The sequence below is a fragment of the Oncorhynchus nerka genome, linkage group LG16, assembly GCF_034236695.1.
Source record: "Oncorhynchus nerka isolate Pitt River linkage group LG16, Oner_Uvic_2.0, whole genome shotgun sequence".
NCBI classification, from domain to species: Eukaryota; Metazoa; Chordata; class Actinopteri; order Salmoniformes; family Salmonidae; genus Oncorhynchus; species Oncorhynchus nerka.
This window is the reverse complement of record NC_088411.1, coordinates 13,448,583-13,471,576: the sequence shown is the minus strand read 5'-3', so window position 1 is coordinate 13,471,576 and position 22,994 is coordinate 13,448,583. Positions and strand designations below refer to the sequence as shown.

Below are 22,994 nucleotides of genomic sequence, written 5' to 3'. Positions count from 1 at the left end.
GAATTTGCCTCAAATATAACACTTTGTATTCAGGACAAAAAGTTAATTGCTTTACCACGGTTTTTGCAGCATTACTTTAGTGCCTTGTTGCAGTTTTCTCCTATCACACCCATTAAACCCTGTAACTGTTTTAAGGTCAACATTGGCCTCCTGGTGAAATCCCTGACCAGTTTCCTTCCTTTCGGACAACTGAGTTAGGAAGGACACCTGTATCTTTGTAGTGACTGAGTGTGTCGATACACCATCTAAAGTGTAATCGGTAACTGCACCTTGCGCCTTGATATTCAATGTCTGCTTTTTAAAAGGTTTACCCGTCTAGCAATAGGTGCCCTTCCTTTGCAAGGCATTGGAAAACCTCCCTGGACTGCTCGACTGAGGGACCTTACAGATAATTGTTTGTGTGGTGTACAGAGATGAGATGGTCATTAAATAATTATGTTAAACACTATTATTGCACACACAGTCAGCCCATGCAACTTATTTTGTGACTTGTTAAGCAACTCTTCACTCCTGAACTTATTTAGGCTTATTTAGGGGTTGAATACATAATGACTCAAGACATTTCAGCTTTTCATGTTTAATTAATTTGTAAACATTTCAAAAAATACTATTCCAATTTGGAATTATGGTGTATGTGTAGGCTAGTGACAACATTTTTCAATTTAATACATTTTCAATTCAGGCTGTAACACAAGAAAATGTGGAAAAAGTCAAGGGGTGTGAATGCTTTCTGAAGGGACTGTATGTGAATTTTTTTATGATTTTGCCAGCTCCTGTAATAATGATCTGTACACTGTAACTTTTGTTTACTGTACTGTAGTAAAATGAGCTCCAAATGAGATCTCAGTGGATATCTGTGGCTTTCCAATTGGAGTTAATCAATGAGATGTCTAGCGTATCCCCACGCTAACTTAACACTAAAGCCAAGCGTGTCATGAAAATAAAATAAAAAGGTATTGTCATTAATATCTACAGTTTATCTACCCAGCCCAAATGTCTTCCCCCTTTCTGACTTATGTTTCGGTTCCAGCTGCCAGTCATTGCCTGTGTTTACACATATCATATCAGTGTATTTAAAATGTTTAAAAATGGATGGTATTTGATGATATTTGATGTTTTTTAATAATAAAAGTCCTAAATTTGCTTCATGAGTACTGCATAACCCTAAAGTGACAACGGATACATTCTAAGTGATTTCAATGGCCCTTTCTCCATTCTGATTGTTTTATACTGGTCAATCAAACCCCAACCACAAATACTATTCAGCATTTTGATACATTAATGCATTTCTTGCACTAATTTGAAATAATTTCCACACTGCCACGTAGTGTCGCACGATATGGGCAAACAACCTGGACCTTATTTTGAACTAAATGTTGCAGTTGCGATTTGACTTGTGATTTAGAGCAAAACACTTGGGTGAACAGTTGGAATCATGGAACTAGAATGATTATTCAAATTCTATAGTTGGAATATAATAGTGAGCACTTTGAATACAGTGTTGCCAGGGATGAGTTGTGACAGGGTAGGAACCAAAGTGTTGACAAGTGTCTCCTAGGGAACCCTATAATATTTGGCTACATTGAATATTTTCTCTTAGCTACTTAGCTAATATATTCATGCTTCATATATTCCTCTTTGATTTAGAAGATACTGTTGCACAAACAACATGCTGATTTAGGTCTACACCATCACTGGTATTATGAGGCTGTATAGCTAATTATGTTTGCTCTCACTCAGTACATGTATTAGCTAGCTAGCCAGCTAACCAATTTGTAAGTCGCTCTGGATAAGAGCGTCTGCTAAATGACTTAAATGTAAATGTAAATGTAACTAGCTATTAGCATTAGCGGCTAACAAGCTTTAGGCCCAACTTGCTAAGAAAAGACAAACTACCTGTTTGCAGATGTAAGAAACACAAAAGACTAGTGTTATTATAGAACGCTAGTGGGTTTATATTAAGAAGAAAAGTATCGTTGTCATCAACATTGTTGCATGCGCTACATTGACCATGCAGACCACACAAGTGTCTCTGGTCGAGGAACAACAAATGCACTCCTTGAGTGACAGGGAGTGGTGCTAGGTCTGTGTGGAAAGCAGCATTGTGCGAGATCGAGCGGAGAGAGATGACTCAAGTAGCGAGGTAAACTATAAAAATCCATGTTACACACAGCGTATTCCATATAACAAACCAAACGATCAAATACCATTATAGAAGGTAAAGTAAAAACCCAAACCGGTCCATGCATCAATACCATTATATCATAAAATATGGTATACCACCCAGCCCTACCCAATTCTGATCTTTTTTTCCACTAATTGTCCTTTTGACCATACAGATCAGCTCTGAAAAGATCCAATGTGATTGGTAAATGGGCCAATTAGCTCCCGAGTGGTGCTGCGTTCGAAGGCACTGCGTCTCAGGCTGTACCACAACCGGACGTGATTTGGAGTCTCAGGGCGACGCACAATTGGCCCAGCGTTGTTAGGGTTTGGCCTGTGTAGGCCATCATTGTAAATAAGAGTTTGTTTTTAACTGACTTGCCCAGTTAAATAAAGGTTTTTAAAAATATATATATTTTATAAAAAAAGATATGAGTTAGGCTGCCTGTATAAACACAGTGCTTGACAGCTAATTAAACCTAAGGCAAACATGGGTTTCAGGTTCATACAGCCTATAATTCTTCATTATCTCCCCACAGCAGGCAGTAACCCTGAAGGGGAGGAGAAATTGTTGCCCAATGCCCATCGTTGTCAGCTGCTTTCCCGCTCATTTCTTCTGACATAAAATATATATCCTTCTTAATAGGATGGAGGTGTGACCTTTGAGAAAACAGTGAAAAGTCATATTTCTCATCAATCATTGCTTGGGACGGTTGAGGCGGTTGTCATGGGTGACATTACCCTGTAATGTTCAAAACAGCAATGATTGTCTTCATCCATGGAACTTATATGTTTGTCTTTATCTATAGGACGTTGTCTTCTCATAAGAGAATGCATACAGAGCTTTTAATCAGCTGTCAGTTTTGGCCTCTAGATGTTTGATTAACAAACACATTGAGCATCACTCAACCAACAATCCTCGAACCAGCCATCACTACAGATGTAGGGTCTTAATTTGATCAGCCTGGTGCAGGAGAATGTTCCTGCAATGCAAGGAATTTTAAAACGTGTAGTGTATTTGCAGTTTAAAAAAGCTGTTTGTAATTTCCACTTTGAAATTTGTAATTTCCACATTGAAATTTGAAACTTGATTCACTTGCAAAAAATGTATCAACCCCCACAAAAATGGACCATTAATTATAATCCACATAAAAATTCACATTTCCATTTGTTGCAGGATTATTTGTAGCTCAGAATTCTGAACAATATTATTATTATTTTTTATATTTTTTATAATCTGTGAACATATTCAAATCGACAGAGAACCTTTTCATTAAAATGTTGCTCAAAACCATAATAAACTTCTCTCTTGCAGGTGCTGGCATTGTGCCCAAGAGGAAAGACATGCTTTTTGATCAAGAAGAAACAACCTAGGTAAGTCTTGATCTTCCTTGTTTCTTGTTTTACCATCTGAATATCATTCTTGATGCCAGCCTTGCCAGGGGTCCCCAACCTTTTTTTGGCCCACAACCCCAGTTTGTATCTGAAAATTCTCGCAACCCAAACCATGTGGGAAAAAAATGATGTAATTAACAGCCCATGCTTTCTTTTACTTTTTAAAAACTTTTAAAAAAAGCCAATCATACTGTATTATTTTAATGTGGGCCTATGACAGTCAATTGCAAATTAGTGACAGAATTGATCTTATACTCACCACCACTAAGAGATGGGTGTGCTTGATGCGTGTCACGTCGGAGCTTCTCAGAGTCAGTGCGCGCCTCATCTCTCCTGTCAAATCCAACCATCGATCAATACTTTTTTTTGTAATGCAGACGGGAGCACTGAATCAGCGTACGATGAGTTTGAATACTTGGAGGGAGACGGCACAGTATTCCCTTTGAGTCAGGAACTCCTCCTTGGTGACCCGTAAATGCATTGGCTGCAGCATTCAGTCACTTGACAGCTCGATCAGCTGTTCCATTTCACTTTCCGCCATGTCAACTAAGCCAGGATCACAGTGAAACAGATTTGGTCAATCATCTGTCACATTCTTGGGTATTTCTGCTGCATGCCCGCATTCAGTTCAGTAAGTCTGTTACATAGGCAAGGAGACACATTTATTTTTTTACACAAAGTCAACAGTCTCTTTTTTTACAACCATTGCGAATGACAAAAGTTCCTCTCTCAATAATTTTTTTTTCTTCCAAAACTCCCCGTCGATAATCACCAAGCCTCATATGTCTGATCACATAGTTTTGCGAACAGGTGTGTGAGCAATGTAGTTTACAATCAAAGTTACCTGCTGCTTTTCTCAGAGTTCTGCACTCAGCTCTTTTGCCCCCCAGTTGCTCTTGGTGTGTCCATTATAGCTCAGTGGGTGTGTCCATTATAGCTCAGTGGGTGTGTCATACAATGCGTCCATATGGCAGAGATAGACACGTTCTTAACTAGAATGCAGAGGCCTGTCCGCCGTTCCGCCATAGATGGAGCCCCATCTGTGCAAAAGCCCACCATTCAATTCGTGAATACAGCCACGCAGCACACTGAAAATCCCCTGTGCCGTTTAATGCTTGAGAATCGTGAGACAGAACAATTTGTCCTCGTGAATAGCATACCCCGACGTGTAGAAAAGTCAATGCATGGGCATCTAGGCCCTCACAGCTAAGTCCATTTGGAGAACATATGGTGGGGAGTTTGAGTCGTCTTCATTTCTAGTTATAGCCTAACCTCTTAGTTTCATAGTGTTATTTGACAAAGGTATTGACGTGAGTTTCTGTACCTCTGCCTGCCTCTCCACACATGGTTTTCACCATATCAATTGCGGCCAGTAATATCAACGTCTCTGCAATAGTGTGTGGTTTCATATCATGGTGAGCCTAGCCATTCACCATGGGAATGATTCAAGTGCAACGGTCAAGTGCGGCCTTTTCCCACAATCTAAGGGCACTCTGGTTGAATTTTTACGTTTAGATTTGAATCATTTTCATTCCGGGTTTTAAGGTGAACCACATTACAATGATTTTGAGAGACAAAGACTATATTTTAATATATATATATATATATATATCTTTTTTTTTTTACCAGGATTTTGGAAATTCTTCCACCACCCAATGTCATTGTTTGAACTCATCCAGGATGTCTCATTGTTTATCGCAAAATGTTATGTTTTTTGTATCATATTATATAAATCCTTATGTATGTGACCACTGGTGGAGCGAATCAAGAGCCAGGCCTCTCAGAATCTGTCTACTAGCTATATGTTAAGTCTTCAATTGTCAGAAATAATAGACATCCAGCAACCATTTGATTTGATCCAGCACCAACCTGTTGTTTTCCCTGTAAAAGAAAATGGAGTGATAGGTTCATCCCTCATCACAGAGGACAAGTGACCTTGAAAGGTGAGAGGGCGGGTGGCCAGGCATGAGACAAGTGGACTGGAAGAGGGGACGCTGAGGAGAGGGTGAATTCAGATATAGTACAACAGCAGACCACCTCTACTTCTCTGGCGGTTTGGAGCGCTCAGAGCACTTTGCTGGACCTGTGTTAATGATGTCGTATTGCTTATATCTGTGGCATACAAGTGTGCATTTTTTGCCCAGTGCTAAACTTAGCCCAGGGTTAACAAATGCTTGTGTGAACACAGACTAAGCTAGGCTAGGGCCAGTCTAGCCTCTGGCTAAGTACAATGTAGTGGTGAAAAGACCTTTAATTGAATGCTCAAGTGTCACGGAAACGCCTATGAACATGATGTAGATGGTAACCTGAAAACTCATGTTCTGGGAAGATATACTGAAAACACACATACATGTACAGTGGGGAGAACAAGAATTTGATACACTGCCGATTATGCAGGTTTTCCTACTTACATAGCATGTAGAGGTCTGTAATTGTTATCATAGGTACACTTCAACTGTGAGAGACGGAATCTAAAAATCCAAAAATTCACATTGTATGATTTTTAAGTAATTAATTTGCATTTTATTGCATGACATAAGTATTTGATCACCTACCAACCAGCAAGAATTCCGGCTCTCACAGACCTGTTCGTTTTTCTTTAAGAAGCCCTCCTGTTCTCCACTCATTACCTATATTAACTGCACCTGTTTGAACTCGTTACCTGTATAAAAGACACCTGTCCACACACTCAATCAAACAGACTCCAACCTCTACACAATGGCCAAGACCAGAGAGCTATGTAAGGACATCAGGGATAAAATTGTAGACTTGCACAAGGCTGGGATGGGCTACAGGACAATAGGCAAGCAGCTTGGTGAGAAGGCAACAACTGTTGGCGCAATTATTAGAAAATGGAAGAAGTTCAAGATGACGGACGGTCAATCACCCTCGGTCTGGGGCTCCATGCAAGATCTCACCTTGTGGGGCATCAATGATCATGAGGAAGGTGAGGGATCAGCCCAGAACTACATGTCAGGACCTGGTCAATGACCTGAAGAGAGCTGGGACCACAGTCTCAAAGAAAACCATTAGTAACACACTACGCCGTCATGGATTAAAATCCTGCAGCGCACGCAAGGTCCCCCTGCTCAAGCCAGCACATGTCCAGGTCCGTCTGAAGTTTTCCAATGACCATCTGGATGATCCAGAGGAGGAATGGGAGAAGGTCATGTGGTCTGATGAGACAAAAATAGAGCTTTTTGGTTTAAACTCCACTCGCCGTGTTTGGAGGAAGAAGAAGGATGAGTACAACCCCAAGAACACCATCCCAACCATGAAGCATGGAGGTGGAAACATCATTCTTTGGGAATGCTTTTCTGCAAAGGGGACAGAACGACTGCACCGTATTGAGGGGAGGATGGATGGCGCCATGTATCGCGAGATCTTGGCCAACAACCTCTTTCCCCCAGTAAGAGCATTGAAGATGGGTCGTGGCTGGGTCTTCCAGCATGACAACGACCCGAAACACACAGCCAGGGAAACTAAGGAGTGGCTCCGTAAGAAGCATCTCAAGGTCCTGGAGTGGCCTAGCCAGTCTCCAGACCTGAACCCAATAGAAAATCTTTGGAGGGAGCCGAAAGTCCGTATTGCCCAGCGACAGCCCCGAAACCTGAAGGATCTGGAGAAGGTCTGTATGGAGGAGTGGGCCAAAATCCTTGCTGCAAGGTGTGTGCAAACCTGGTCAAGAACTACAGGAAACGTATGATCTCTGTAATTGCGAACAAAGGTTTCTGTACCAAATATTAAGTTCTGCTTTTCTGATGTATCAAATACTTATGTCACTAGAAAATCGGCAGTGAATCGAATACTTGTTCTCCCCACTGTATATTCTGAAAACATAGAAAAAAAGATATAACATTAGCACAGACCAACCACCGTGAGCCCTATCTAAACCTTCACAGGGTCAAAGTTCACTGAAGATTTAGATACTAGCTATGGGAGGAATAGTACTGTGCTCTGAGCTGTTCGCTGCACCATTCTATACAGTGTGGGAAGGGCTGGTATACAACATAAAACGATGTAGATTGCTCCTTTTTAACACACATTAATATTCATGGTGAATTGATGGGCTTTGCCATTTAGATTGAGTGGGGCCGTAAAGGTGTCTAAGTAAGCAGGTCGTAAATATATTGCTTAAAAAAATCCACAAAATCTGTCAGCTGCCACCACTGCATTTATAGAGGTGCTGCTGCCTTGTAATGGGGGACCTTGGGTGTCCTTCCACTTCACTTGTAATTAGTTATATTAGTGCAAGTTCCCTGGAACGGCTCCTGGCCCTGTATGCCTGGGGTCTCTCAGGTACCACTGACTGGCAGCACAGGCAGGTGGTAGTAATCTCCAGTAATCACCCTCTCACAGTTTCTCTGGAAACAGCAGATATAATGACTTTGGGCTTTTCATAACTTCAGACACACATTTTTTTTTTCTCTATACACTCGCTCCAGCGTTGCCATGACTAAACTGAATAGTCGTCTGGTTTTTGGTGTACTAGTGCTCTTATCTGAGGATTCCAAGGCTCAGACTGAGAGTCCTGTTGGCTGGTGGTATTTTAAAGACACTGTAAATAAATGTGGATCTTTCCAAATGATCTCTCCTGAGGAACGTGTAAAGAAGCAGGTTTTAAAAATATTCCCCCAACCCCGAAAAGAATGGAACACAATAAAACATAACAGATGAATGACACTTACAGATCTAGGATCTTAATTTGAGCCAGTTTGCTACACCAGGAAATGGTTATGTGGATTATAATTAGTGGTAATGTGGGGCTTGATAAATGTTTTGTTGGGGCAAATCAAGTCTAACATTTTAAAGTGGAAATTACAAACTTCAGAAGCCTTTTTAAAACTCGAATACACCAGATGTTTACATTTCCTGCCGTGCAGGAAAATTCTCAGCAACAAAAGTGTGATCAAATGAAGATTCTACATCTGTACTCACAACTACCCTCATCTTCATATCCATTGTGACATTTCCTTTGTCCCTTTTTATTATGCTTGATAGGCAGCCACGAATCATGCTCTAAGTATAGATTTACTGTAGGCTGTCACCGAATGTACACAAATTTCATAACATACTGTTACGGCTCTCGTTGGTAGAATGACTGGACCAAGGTGCAGCGTGGAAGGCGTACATCGTCTTTTTATTTATGACACCAAAAGCAAAACAACAACGACAAAAAACAAAAGTGCACAGTTCTTTAAGGCTACGTAACCATACAGAAAACAAGATCCCACAAAAAACAAATGGAAAATGACAACTTATATATGATCCCCAATCAGAGACAACGATCGACAGCTGCCTCTGATTGGGAACTACACTCGGCAAAAACAAAGAAATAGAAAACATAGAATTCCCACCCAAATCACACCCTGACCTAACCAAATAGAGAAATAAAAAGGCTCTCTAAGGTCAGGGCGTGACACATACGGTACATATGAACTCCCCACACAATGTCAGTGGAGACCAAGGCAAAAATAAGTCACAACTTACACACAACTCCACAGTAACTTTGTAGTGACATTTGGAAGCTGTGTGTGTGTGTGTGTGTGTGTGTGTGTGTGTGTGTGTGTGCACCTGCTGTAGCCAGCTCCTGCCCCAAGGGCACCCAACTGCCACTGGAGAAGGAGCAATTAGCACTGTTATAATGGCCCACAGAGCCAGAACCCGCCTCGCAATCCTCCACATGCGTCATGTCTCTCCAGCAGACCTACACTAACTAAGACACAGGTTGAAGCTCCAGGATGGAAAGAAAGAAATGTAACCAACAACCAAACCACATGCACGGGAATGGCAGTGGGTGAAATTCAAACTACAAGAATTGTTGAGTAGCTCAGAGATAGCGAGCACGAGAGCGAGAGAGATACAGGATCCTGTGTACAGGTGGCCGGCGATGAGGGACCCTGATACCGATGAGGGACCCTAAGCCCTGATCAGACCCTGATACCATAATGGGATTTCAAGACCTTGATGTCTTCGGACCCCTGTGGAGATTTGCAGTCTTAAATACTCTACCGTATATGGGTGTCATCTTCACGTATAGACACAGTGTTCAATCACTAGTGTCCCTCCAATAGCATAATAGCTTTGCACACAGCATTGTGTCTACATACTGTCATTGGGCTAAATACCCTTTTATTGGGATGTGTTATTATCCAATGACACAGTAGTAGCATATTTGTCACCACTTAACATACTGAGCGGTTTTCCTTGAGGTCTGTCTTTGAGCCAAAGCATTGTCAGCACCATGGAGAGCTCCAACACACACTCTTTGCTCCCGCCCGATGGAAAGTCTCAGCTAACAACATAGGTCAAAAGAAATGGTAGCGGTTACATGCTGGTGGTTCTGTACAGTAGCTACGCACATTGAATTGTATTCTGTGTCCCTTGAACTTGAGATGGACTAAATCCTTTGTGAAGCAAAATTACATATTGTTGAACAGCTGCCATTTTTTTGCTGTGGGTCTTTGAAATGGAGAGTTGAGGGATAAACATATAGCGCAAAAGGCCTGAACATATGTATTTCATTAGCTTCAGGCTGTGATACAGGGCCTGTGTGATCATATAGAATATATTCATATCAGGGTTTTACACCTTTCAAGCATGAATCCACTAGCTTATATGAGGCTGGATTGGTTTCTGTGTTAATTGAAAATGTGACATTTTAATTTCAGTCAGTAACTACATCATACATTAGAAATGTGAACATATATCCATTACATACAGGGATATTTGCATATTAGGTCCACACATTGCCTTATTATAATGTGAGGCAACAGTGCATCCAAAACCCTGTGTTCATCTGCAAGAGTGAAAGCCACTGGTACAAATGACCTAGTAGTGTACCATTATTGCCATTCTTGCTTTCCAAATAACACATTCATTATTGCTGGCACAACAAAACCAGGCAGTCCAATTGAAGACGTCATTGAGGCCTGTATAATTTCAGTAACCATGAGAAGAGTACATTTAGTCTCTGCGTTGGGCAGAGTCTGTCAAATCTTTATTGCCTGTCTGTAGATTGGCTCCTATAGTCTCTCTCTTGCTCTCTCTCTCTCTCTCTTGTGCGCTCTCTCTCTCTCGCACGCACACTCTCACTCGCTTGCTCTCGCTCGCTCTCGCTTGCTCTCTCTCTCGCTTTCTTGCTCTCTCTCTCTCGCTCTCTCTCTCTCGCTTGCTCTCTCTCGCTCTCTTGCTTTCTCTCTCTCTCTCTCTCTCTCTCTCGCTTTCTCTCTCTCTTGCTTTCTCTCACTCGCTCTTGCTCTCTTGCTTGCTCTCTCTCTTGCTTGCTCTCTCTCTTGCTTGCTCTCTCGCTTGCTCTCTCTCTTGCTTGCTCTCTCTCTCTCGCTCTCTTGCTTTCTATGTCTCTCGCTATCTCTCTCTCTCGCTCTCTCTCTCACTCTCTCTTGCTCTCTTTTCTCTCTCTTGCTCTCTTTTCTCTCTCTCTCTCTTGCTCTCTCGCTTGCTCTCTCTCTTGCTTGCTCTCTCTCTCGCTCTCTTGCTTTCTATGTCTCTCGCTATCTCTCTCTCTCGCTCTCTCTCTCTCGCTTTCTCTTGCTGTCTTTTCTCTCTTTTGCTCTCTTGCTCTCTCTTGCTCTCTTTTCTCTCTCTCTCTCTTGCTCGCTCTCTCTCTCTCTTGCTCGCTCTCTCTCTCTCTTGCTCGCTCTCTCTCTCTCTTGCTCGCTCGCTCTGTCTCTCTCTCTCTGTCTCTCTCTCTGTCTCTCTCTCTGTCTGTGTTTTGAAGGCTCTCTTATTGTTGGCACATTGCCATCGGGATAGAATTGTAATGTGTCAAGTTCCCATAAATAAGACTGGAAGGTTGTTTATTTTTTGCTTGACCTTTTATTGATGTGGATGTGTATGTTAAATGGTTTCGGTCTGCTGATTTGCTAAGGTAATAGAGGCACCTGCATTTTAGATTGGAATTACCCTCACAAAACTCCTTTCGTTTTGTTAATACTACAGTAAACATCTGAAGTTGTAAATTCATGTTGTCATGCTCCAGAGGGTAATTTTCAAGTCCGAGAGTTTTTTAAATAAATGGTTGAATTGATCTTCCCAGGTGTGTACAATAAATCCTATATCAGGATGAATTAAATAACAATCTGACACTGTAGGAAACAAACATCTGCTTTCCAAATGGAATCACCAAATTGTAAAATGCTTATCATTCAATCTGTAATATCTATGATGTCAGTTCGCTCCTAATCATTGGGACTACTATTGCACCACAGACTGCATTATCTTCTTTTTTTTATTTCCTTGTGACTGAGACATCCTACATTTTAAGTGTCATTTGAAATGAATACCAACCATGCACCCCCCCCCCCCATAATCATGTCCATCAGTTTCTACATCATTCACACAAAGGAAATACATCACCTTTGTGTCATTGCTCGACTTTATCACAGTCGATTTGAGGGCAGCTTACTACTACTACTGGTCCATGTATTTCTGAATACCCTGGCGCAACAGAATTTGAAGTAATCCTACTCACTGAACAGATGGACAGATAGGTAAAGCCACTGAGCTATAATTGCACTGCACCCCTCCACGCAATTTGGCAAGCGTAGCCCATAGGTGTAGGCTACAGTATTGCACCCACACAATAGTCAACCGTCTCTTGGCATTACAAAAACATGAAACACGTTAAGGAGTCATTAGTTCATTTAATAGGGTTTACAACACAGCCCATGCTTGGTTGTAGCCTGTGTGGAATTTTCTGTCTGGTCTGCCCATAGTGCGCTGTCCGCAGCGGGGCGCATGTACCGTATTCTGCGCATATAATCTAAGTGTGCCTTTTGTGTGCTAATTAGATTACGGCGTTCTAGTGCTGGTGTGAATGCATGGCCCCAAGGGACATTTGCTCTCTTAGCAGCGACGCTCAGATTAATACATAGAGCACCGCAAGGGGAATACTGTTTAGGCGCTCAAATAGTCGAAGTCATCAATTCATACGAGCAAATTCCACACGGGCTACTTTGCCATTTCTCGTAGGAGGCGTATGTGATTTCTGGTTCTGAAAGTCACTCTAGAACGGGGAACGGGAAAGCAAAGAAGACAGAGGGTGGCAGAATTCCTGATGATGTTCAGGGATGCGCTTTGCCCTAAGAAGCACTATCTGAACGGGATGTACATGGCTTTAGAGCTAATATGGTAAGACCTTTTCTGCCAATTACTGTTTGAGAAGAAAAACATGTTTTGAAAAACATGCGTTCTTAGGGACTTACGGAATGATGTGCCAGTCGTCTATTGCACCGTCCTACTGAAGTCAGTGTATTTTATCTCACAGACTGGTTGTCACTATTTGTCAAATTCATAGATTGGTCATCCTGGGTGAACGATTCTTTGCGATATGACCTAGTTATTACTTGCTGGGGATACTGTTAGCGCGTTATAGAACACATACAAACGTGTAGCCGGTTATCCTCGACACGACACCACTTATGCTACGTGAATGTAGTTATCCCATACCTGCAGAACTATATGGAATTCGTTTAATCTGACATTTTTTTTCAACAGCACTCGCGTGAATGAAAGCTTTACAATACTGTAGTTCTCTATATCAAGCTTGCATTTACACTATCCCGTCGTACATCGAGCACGCAGGATTATGCAACGGGTCATCCAATTACTGTGAACATTCTTAACAATCTGTTGCCTTGTCTTTGTAGATGTAAGATAAAAGTAGCCTAACTGCAAATGAAAGTGTCCCAAACTGATATTTGAAAAATAGGGGTAGCCTACAGCGTTAAAAAAGAAGAAAAAAGTATACGTTTAATTGCCAATGCTTCCCGAATTCCGTGTCTGTTTTTAGCAGGAGCAAAATAATAAAGACACTCACATTTGGATGTCTTATGAGGAATATGAATATTCTCCCTGCAGCATTTTCCCAGTGTTCATAGAAAGAATCAAATATTCGGCGCCGATGCCTTATTATGTAGCATTATGTCAGACTTTCGTCAAAAGCAGTTCAAACGGAATGGGTGCAGTGACCCTTCCCGCCGTACCATTCGCAATATCTACCATATCCGGTTAAGCCAAGCCCTGTGGACAAGGAATACTTTCTCTTTAGGCTCACAGTACCTGGATTTACGTGAACACTTATGAGCTTATGTGCATTTTTTTAGACTAGCCTCATTTTCCAATCCATAACACCCTCTAGCTACTGTATGCATAATGTCACTATTAATATGAGTGAACTCATGATTAGCCTACATAAGTTGTAACTGTATATTATGGATATATCAGTGTCATATTAGCTCATATGACCTCAAGTGTCAGCCTGCACACACAGCCCAGTAGTAGACCTCATCCACTGAGGTACAAAAACAATTGGGTTCAAACTTCTGTTATCAATGGCCCACATGCTGAACTACAAGAGTTATCCAGTTTCTTAAGCCTAACCTCTGGGCTGTTAGTGATGGTAACCTTCTCCAAGTGTAAGATAAAAATGGTAACATCAAATTCACTTCTGATGTTTAGCCACATCATCGTGTTTACCATTTCAGATGTGTACACATTGCCATGGGCTCATCACTGATCTCAGTGACTCAAAAAGTCAGGACACTTCCTGGTCAGGGTCAACAAGCCGCTCTTAGCATTTAACTGTTTCCTGATACTCGTTGAATTGCATTTCTGTCTCTCATTCAGTTGTATGTTTGTATCCAGTACTATAGAGAAAGAGTGAATTGTAGAGCAGTTCAGCACTTGACTGTCTCCATTTTTAATTTTAGATTAAATTACTATATATTTTTAAAAGCCTTAAAATTAATTTTTGGATCATACACAGTCAGACTGGTTGCCAATGGCTTGTTATAAGCTTTCTCTCTCTGCCAATAAGGACAATAGGTAATTGGATTCAGCCTGCTTTCAGGCCCTGCATTTAATGCTCTTTAAGTCTGGAGCCCCCTTATCAAATGAGGTTTCTTTAATTAGCTGTCCAGGGATGTTTGTCGCATCCATCCATCATTGCCACCTAGACCAATCTGTAGCCAGTAGCAGTGAACAGAACAGGGAGAAAAGAATGAAAGCGGGTATTCATTGAATAAGCTTGTCATTTAAAACAAATAGTCTTTGCTGTCTCGGTCTGTCTCCATTCTCCCCAAACCTGCATGGAGTCAGTTCACTTCCATCCAGAGGACGGAAGGGAAGAACAGAACACTTGACGGAGAGGTTTGACCTCTATCATGGAGGTTGAACGCTAGTCCTTCAAACAGAGCATGTGAATGTTTTAAAGTGCTCCTAAACTCAGTCGAGGCTTTTGTCTTTGTCTCCTCTTCACTTTATGAGTTTTTCTCTGACTTTATTATTGAGAGCCCCTTTTCTTAAAACACACCAAAATAATCAAATGTTCTTCTGGAAGCAGTCAGCTTTGAAAGTTCTTTTATACGATGGCGGGCTCACAGATTTTTTCTTCCTCTGCTTAGAAAAAGTCTGTTCGGAGGACACCCATCTAAAACAATCTATATTTTTTAAGTGCTCAAGCTGCCAAACTTTGTCCGACCAGCCGACTCTGCACGTGATGCTGAAAACATAGTGGAGGGTACTGTCAATGGTGCCTAAAGGGATGGCGGTAATGGGACAGCTGTCCAAGGTGCTGAATTGACTGGTGCTAATGGGGCTGCCGTCCATGGTGCTGAATAGCACTGGTGCAATTAGGGCTGCCGTCCATGGTGCTGAATAGCACTGGTGCAATTAGTGCTGCCTTCCATGGTGCTGAATAGTTCTGGAGATATACTGGTGCTACTGAGGCTGCTATTATGGTACATGGTGTTGACTAGTAATGGTGCTATCATATAGATCAGGGGTGGGCAAACTTTTTGGCTCAGGGGCCACATCGGGATTTCCACATCGGGAAATTCAGCGGAGGGACGCATTTTTGGGGGGGACCAATTGTTTGTTAAAATCAATTTGCAGTGTTTCTGTGAATAAAAAACAGTGTGGCTAGCTCAAATGCTGACTTTTGGGTCAATAGAAAATGTACTTTCTAAATAAGCATTCTAATCAAGCGTCCTAATCACACTGGTTTGATCGTACGCAACAGGGACCACTATAGAATGATCACACCCATTTGTTGGTACGTGTGAAAAGGTTAAAGAAGTTAACATTCGCAAGGCCGTGTGGCAAGATGGAATACCAGGGCACGTCCTCGGCGCATGTGCTGACCAGGTGGCAAGTGTCTTCACTGACTTTTGAGGGTAGGCAACAACACATCCACCACATTGACCATCAACACGGGGCCCCTCAGGGGTGTGTGCTTAGTCCCCTCTTGTACTCCTTGTTCACCCACGACTCACAATCATCAACTTTTGCAAGTTTGACGACGCGACTGGTAGGACTGATTACCAACGACAATGAGGATGCCTATAGGGAGGAGGTCAGAGGACAACAACCTCTCCCTCAACATCAGCACGACAAAGGAGCTGATCGTGGATTACAAGAAACGGAGGGGCGAGCATGCCCCCATCCAGATCAATGGGGCTTTAGTGGAGCGGGTTGAATTTTTCACCTAGAAATTAACATGGTCCACACACACCCACACAGAAGAGGGCAGGACAGCACCTCTTCTCCTTCAGGAGGCTGAAAAGATTTGGCATGGTCCCTCGGATCCTCAAAAAGTTTTACAGCAGCACCATTGAGAGCATCTTGACTGGCTGCAAGTCAACAAAATATGCTTATCTTTATCTCTGCATTGTTGGAAAAGGACCCGCAAGTAAACATTTCACTTTTAGTCCACACCTGATGTTTATGAAGCATGTGACAAATAGAGCTATAATGGCACAGATACAAAGACGAGATCTCTATAAATTATATTGGTGCTATTGGGGCTGCTGTCCATGGCACTGAATATTACTAGTTATTTTGGGGCTCCTGTCCATGTAGCTGAATTGCACTGGTGCTAATGTGGCTGCTGTCCATGGTGCTGAATAGTACTGGTGCTTTTGGGGCTGCTGTCCATGGCTCTGAACATTACTGGTAATATTGGGACTGCGGTCCTTGGTGCTGAATAGTACTGGTGCTATTAGGATTGTGGTCCATGGTGCTGAATAGTACTGGGATACCTTCAGGGCTGCCATTTATTGTTCTGCAGCCCTCTGCAGTGCTACATTAACTTCTTATGGACAGTAGTGTCCCACCTGACCAACATCTGGTGAAATTGCAGAGTGAGAAATTCAAACCTTAGAATTATAAATATTTAACTTTCATTAAATCCCAAGTGTAATACATCAAAATAAAGCTTAACTTCTTGTTAATCCAGCCGCTGTATCAGATTTTAAAAAAGCTTTACAGTCGAAAGCACACCATGCGGTTATCTGAGGACAGCGCCCCGCGTACAAAAGCATGAAAAACACATTTCAACCAGGCAGGTGCGCCACGGAAGTCAGAAATGGCGATTATAAAAAATGCCTTACCTTTTGATCTTCTTCTGTTGGCACTCCAAAATGTCCCAGATCCATCACAAATGGTCCTTTAGTTCGATAATGTCCTTTAAACTCAATTTAGCTGGCGTGTTTCAGTCAATAATCCACCCAGTTTCCCTCCATCAAAATGCATACAAAATTAATCCCAAACGTTACTAATAAACTTTTCCAAGCAAGTCAAACAATGTTTACAATCTAACCTTAGGAATCCTTATATGTAAATAAACGATACAATTTAAGACGGAGAATCGTTATTGTCTTTACCGGAGAAAAATACCAAAGAACGCGCTCTCTTCCACGCACTTGGAAACACTACAGCCAAAATGGGAGCCACTTAGAAAAATGACAATTTCTGGCTCATTTTTCCAAAAACCAGCATGAAACTCTTTCTAAAGACTGTTGACATCTAGTGAAAGCCCTAGGAACTGCAATCTGCGAGGATTTTGCCTTATAATAAAAGTGATTTCCATTGAAAACAGTGGTAGGCTGAATATTTGTTTTCCCTGGATGGTTTGTCCTCGGGGTTTCGCCTGCCATATCAGTTCTGTTATACTCACAGACATCATTTTAGAGTGTTTTCTATCCAAATCTACCAATTATATGCATATCCTAGCGTCTGGGCCTGAGTAACAGGCAGTTTACTTTGGGCACGCTTTTCATCCGGATGTGAAAATACTGCCCCCTACCCAAAAGGTTAGTCTAATGATATCCATTGGCATACTTTAGTTTACTTACATGTGGTGTAGAACAAATAGCACAAGCACAGTGTCGAGGACATTATGCTCAACAACACTTGCAAGTATGAGAATAAGCCTAGAGAGGTACTGTATGGATGTTTGGGGATGCACAGGGCACGCAGGCCCACTTTACTTTGCATCATACATTTTTTTTCATTATGATTAACACAAAGCACTCCAGTCAGAGCATTCATTTGTGGCAATCTGGATTATAATGCACTTAATTATATTAATTTGTTTCCCTTATTCATCCCTGAACAACTACATGAGTCATTCACAGCTTTTTTGATAAGGGAAAAACACTCAAAGAATTTAACAAATAATATACCGAATCTAATCAATTATTCATATTTTTACTTGCCTTCATTTTGCATTCTTTGTCTTATCACTTAGGCTTCAGTAGCTTTAGCAGAGCTTGGATATCTTTATTGGAGGACAAACAGAGGGTTGTGGATGATTCAGAGATGCCCTCTTGCATGAGTAATGAGCAGAAGTAAATCAAGGTGCTCCGGTGTTAGTGTTAGTGACGGGCATTAGTGCCAACTGAGGACTGCAGCCTGCAGCCAATCTCCTCTGGCTGCAGCTCCACTACAACCCAGGCCTGCCTGATCACCTCTCACTGTGGATAATGGAGGGAAACTGTCACCATCCTAATAGATATCAGTTCCCTGGGCAAGACCATTACAAGACCATTACACAGTGTCCGAATACAGTAATGAGATGTAACTTTTTGTTGACAAAATATTTCATATTTTCTTTTCCAAGACAGCAGAGCGCTATTGGGCAGACTAATATGTTTAAAGGTTTATCGAGTTGTTACTGACATGTTAAGTAAAGTAAGGTAAAGATGGCCAATTTTTACCGATCGAGTAATTACCGGTAAGAGTAATCCTTCAGTGTTATTTCCAGTTCCGCCACATCACATAACCTATCCGCTTCATTATTCCCAATGAGTAGTTTCCCGTTAGGTAGTGCGCCAGGCTAATGGCGTGTCTCCTCACGTAGTTAGTGAAACGCCGGTGACAGAAATGGATTAACAGTGTTAACAAGTTCAACGTGGTCCATTACCTAGCTGATCATTGTCTGCTTTCTCAGCTTCCTCCTCTGAGTACTGTTGTTAGAGAGGCAATACACGTTGGTGACTTTAGTACCATGTTACTTTCCTGCCTCCTCCAATTTATAGACATTTATATTACAGGACGAACCAACAGCCTATTCAAGAGAAACCCCAGCAGGGAGCAAATAATAGGTTTTTTTTCTTTTCCGATGCCGACTTTTTCCACATTATAAAATATTGGAAAATCATTTTAATCTACAAAAATATATTAGCTTTCCCTCTCAAAGAATATTAAGAAAAAGGTAGTTGTTGTTAGAGTAGATGTTGAGCCTTTTTGTGAGATTGTGCTGCTGGAAGGTTGAGCCAATCACATGGTTACTCTCTGGGATTAATGCTGAAGTGAATGGTACTGTTTTGGGCCATTAGTTTATTGAGACCTATCAATACTGGGAAAGATGTTTGCCGTTTGTGTGTTGGCGTATGTGCATGCTTGTGTGTGTTTGTGTGTGTGGGCGTACGTGTGTGCATGTGTGCGCTTGTTCAGTGTGTGTGGATGTACAGCACCAGTCAAAAGTTAGGATCCACCTACTCATTCAAAGGTGTGTCCAAACTTTTGACTGGTACTGTATGTTTTTCAAAACGTTATCTCTATGGTCTGACCTTTTTGTAGATTAAAAGCTCTGAAAACGTGACAAAACCAGGCACATTTTGGCGTTAAGGCTTTGAAACACTAGTGTTCATTTTGCTTTTGAGTCTTGGTTGTCAGTGGTCTTTTCTCTTTTTAATCTGAGGAAAGAACTACAGCGAGGAAAGAGATGCATCCACCATGACAATAGAGTGGATTACATTTGTATTTGTCTCTCCCAAAGAAGTTCTTGGTTGAGAGGAACAAAGACCGTGCATAATGATCAGTGAGCCTGCATGACTGTGGAGCGATCAGTTCATAAAGAGGAGGGCCTTGACATTAAAGGAATCGGTTGGCTTGAAAGCCTCCGTCACGATCGGTCTCCGTCTGTCTGGTATCTCTTCCTTAGCTCAGGACTCAAACTTTCTGCCAAAGTATCTCCCGTTGAAACAGTGTTTCAATCCAGTGCGTTTCTCCGTTGTTCGTTGCTTTGTGTCTTTTCATTTCAGTGAAATTCTTTTCCGTGAAGTATAATGCAAAACCTTGCATTCTGCACCGTCTGTGAGATCCACAAGGTCATAAGTTCACAGTTCCTGCAACTTAGCAATTTCATGTATTTTCAACCACAAGATTATCCTCTCACTATCCTCTCAATATATTTCCCAAAAACGTTTATTTTTTTTTTGTGGTATATTATCAGTAGTGCAGGGATAACTGGCAAAGCCTGGTTTTCATACAGTAAAATAAGTTTACCACTGAAGACACGGAGCATCCATGATGGAGGAAACATCAAAGCTATACTGTATTGTGGATTGTGTCTCTCAGGTGGAAAACACCTATCAACTTCACTGTCTACTTCAAAGGCCAAGGTTAAATGTAGTTCCTCCCCGGTGGTATTACACGAGAGAACCTGAATTTGACAGAAGACACCCATAGCCCTTCGATAAAAGACTATTTCCCAAAGGTAAAATTGGATGGGAAATTTCCTTTTGAAATGGACTGACTCATAAAGCCCCGGTGTAGGGTTCCTTTCAGAATACCTGTAATTCACCTGTTCGTGTTCGGTTTTTCCGAATTCTTGAGAGACGGTGGTAAATGTTGTAGAGAGTTGTAAGGAGATAAAATGATGAAAAAGTAACTTAATTTTTTTTTTTATATACCATGACAATTTCTGTTTGCTTTGTGTTGTGGATGTTCATGTCAAGGTTTGGATCTACAAGAGTTCACCTATTAATTATCACCTGGCTATGTAGCTTTTTAGATCTAGTGAATAGGTCCAAGGGTCGTTTTTTGCTGTTGAACTCAACCCCTGGCCCTTATGATATACACGACAGAAAAGGTCATTCTCATCCCTCTCTTTTCTCTCTCTCCCTCCAGGTGGGCACGCAGTAACGCTTGACGAAAATGCAAATGAGGTCATGGCACTTCAAATGGTTAGGAATATGGATAGGACTTCTGCTGTTAGCCACGTGTTGCCTGTCACAAGACACAGATGGTAAGTCCTCCACACCTCAAGTACCTATATTCTATGCAAACAAGGCGAATATACAACCACATATGCCTGTTTTGTTTTTGTTTCAGAATACCCAGATGCTAAAATACACTGAATGGGTTTATCTTGATTTTTCTATTTCTATACCATTTGTACCACTGTATTTGATTAATGGTCTCAGATTAAACGTAACTGATATGTTCAAACTGCCTCCACCCAGTGATAAGCTCTGATTCTATACTCCTGCTCAGTTGCAGCCGTTTGCTCGTTGATTCACTTTCAACCTGACAGATTCCTCAGGATTTACGTGGCGATACTTGATTCATGGAAGCATATTTTACGTTGATGTCAGTGAAGTCACGGATACTGCCTCCACATTTGACCAGTGCCTGAATGGAGTTGAATATTCAGAAATGTACTATTGATTTATTGACGCTCCTTCATCCGTCTGTCTGAATCCGCTCAAAATGAGACCTTTTAAAAAAGAAAAAAGGGAAATGTCTATTTCAAACTGATTTATCGTGTTGGGCTACTAATGTTGGACACTTTTAATCAATCAAATTGATCAATTGAATGACTGACACTTTAATTAATTGTTCTCACCTTGGCCCAATGTGAATTTCACCTCTGCTTCAGAAATCAGTCACTTTCTGATGTACAGTGCAATTTAGACTTAATTAGGGCATAAGGTTTTGAGGCTGTAGTTAGTATTGTTCTACCTAGAATGATCATCAAGCTGTGTATCAGTGCTGGAAAATAGTTTCTAGTCTGTCTATCCATGTAGGGACAAACAGAACGCCTAGATTGTGACATAACATTACTACTCATGGTCAAGTACTTCCTATTCCAATTTCAAAATATCACTTTGTCGCTGTAGGAGATGGATGCAAGAAAATAGTGACAAGTGTGTTGTGGCAAAGCAACTCTAATGCAGAAACAAATGAGTGCATCCTCATCCTGTGGTTGCCATGGAGCAGTAGATACCATCTTAAGCCAGTGATCAGTGTCACCTACAAGACAGTCCTAATTTTGGCCCGTGCTTTCTTCTTTACGCTCTCGCTCTCGCTCTCTCTTCCTCTCTCTCTCTTTCTCTTCTTCTATTTCTCCTGTTAGAAAGTTGAATTTCCCCTCTTAGGTGACAGAGTGGGATTCCTCTCCATTGCATTATGTATGGATGTGTCTCAGTATGGGGCTCATCCCGTGGATCCAGCGCTGTGTATTAATGAGACTGGAGGTTGGTTCCCCTTGAGCACTAAGCAGCACCACTCAGGTGCCCGGGCATGCAAAGTGTCCCACTCACACCTACACACTTATCCAGATAGTTATCTCTCTGTTATGTGCCACACGCCCCTCTGGGCTATACTGTACATATCAATATAAGTGTATAGCTAATCTGTGCATAGGAATAATATATCGTTCTATAGACCTACTTTAGCTAGTTGCATATTTAAAATCGCATGAGAAAAACAAACTAACTTCACAGCAAACTATCAAGGACATTCACTTGTTTTATTAGCACTACTCTCATCAATATTTTAGTAATGTCTCCCCTCAGTTCTTTTTGAGGTTCATGAGTTAAAACAAAATCTATTTCAATTCCTGTATTTTGGTTTGTTTGTCAGAGTTCCCACCAGTTTACTATTCAGGCCAAGCACAGTAGCACACTATTTGATGGTGGAGATCAGATTATTGACAGAACTTCCAGAACTCATTTTTATCAGGGGAGCATGCATTGCCAGCCTCCGTTTGGCTCAGACTGGGGCAGCAGCCTGTATGTTTCTCTTTCTTATCCAGACACCACACTGACTGTAACCCCCCCCAGTGTGTTTCCTTTTTTGGAGAGAGAGGGAGAGGGAGAGAGAGGGAGAGAGAGGGAGAGAGAGGGAGAGAGAGGAGAGAGAGAGAGAGAGGGAGAGAGAGGGAGAGAGGGAGAGGGGGAGAGGAGAGAGGGAGAGAGAGGGAGAGGGAAGAGGGGGAGAGGGAGAGGGAGAGGGAGAGGGAGAGGGAGAGGAGAGAGAGAGAGGAGAGGAAGAGAGAGAGAGAGGGAGAGGAAGAGAGAGAGAGACTCCTGATGTTTTCATCAATGGATTTGCATGATTTTTTA

At 41.7% G+C, this 22,994-nt stretch overlaps 1 protein-coding gene across 1 annotated transcript in view; it reads left to right on the top strand.

The window, feature by feature from the left end:
* The first annotated feature begins 3,476 nt into the window (after positions 1-3,476).
* LOC115144062 (protocadherin-15-like) overlaps positions 3,477-22,994 on the top strand; it is a 190,049-nt gene continuing 170,531 nt past the window's right edge. Inside the window, exons 1-2 of the mRNA XM_065002441.1 lie at positions 3,477-3,537; positions 20,776-20,893. Coding sequence (XP_064858513.1) covers positions 20,803-20,893 — 91 coding nt within the window. The 5' untranslated portion in view covers positions 3,477-3,537; positions 20,776-20,802. The remainder of the gene's footprint in view (positions 3,538-20,775; positions 20,894-22,994) is intronic.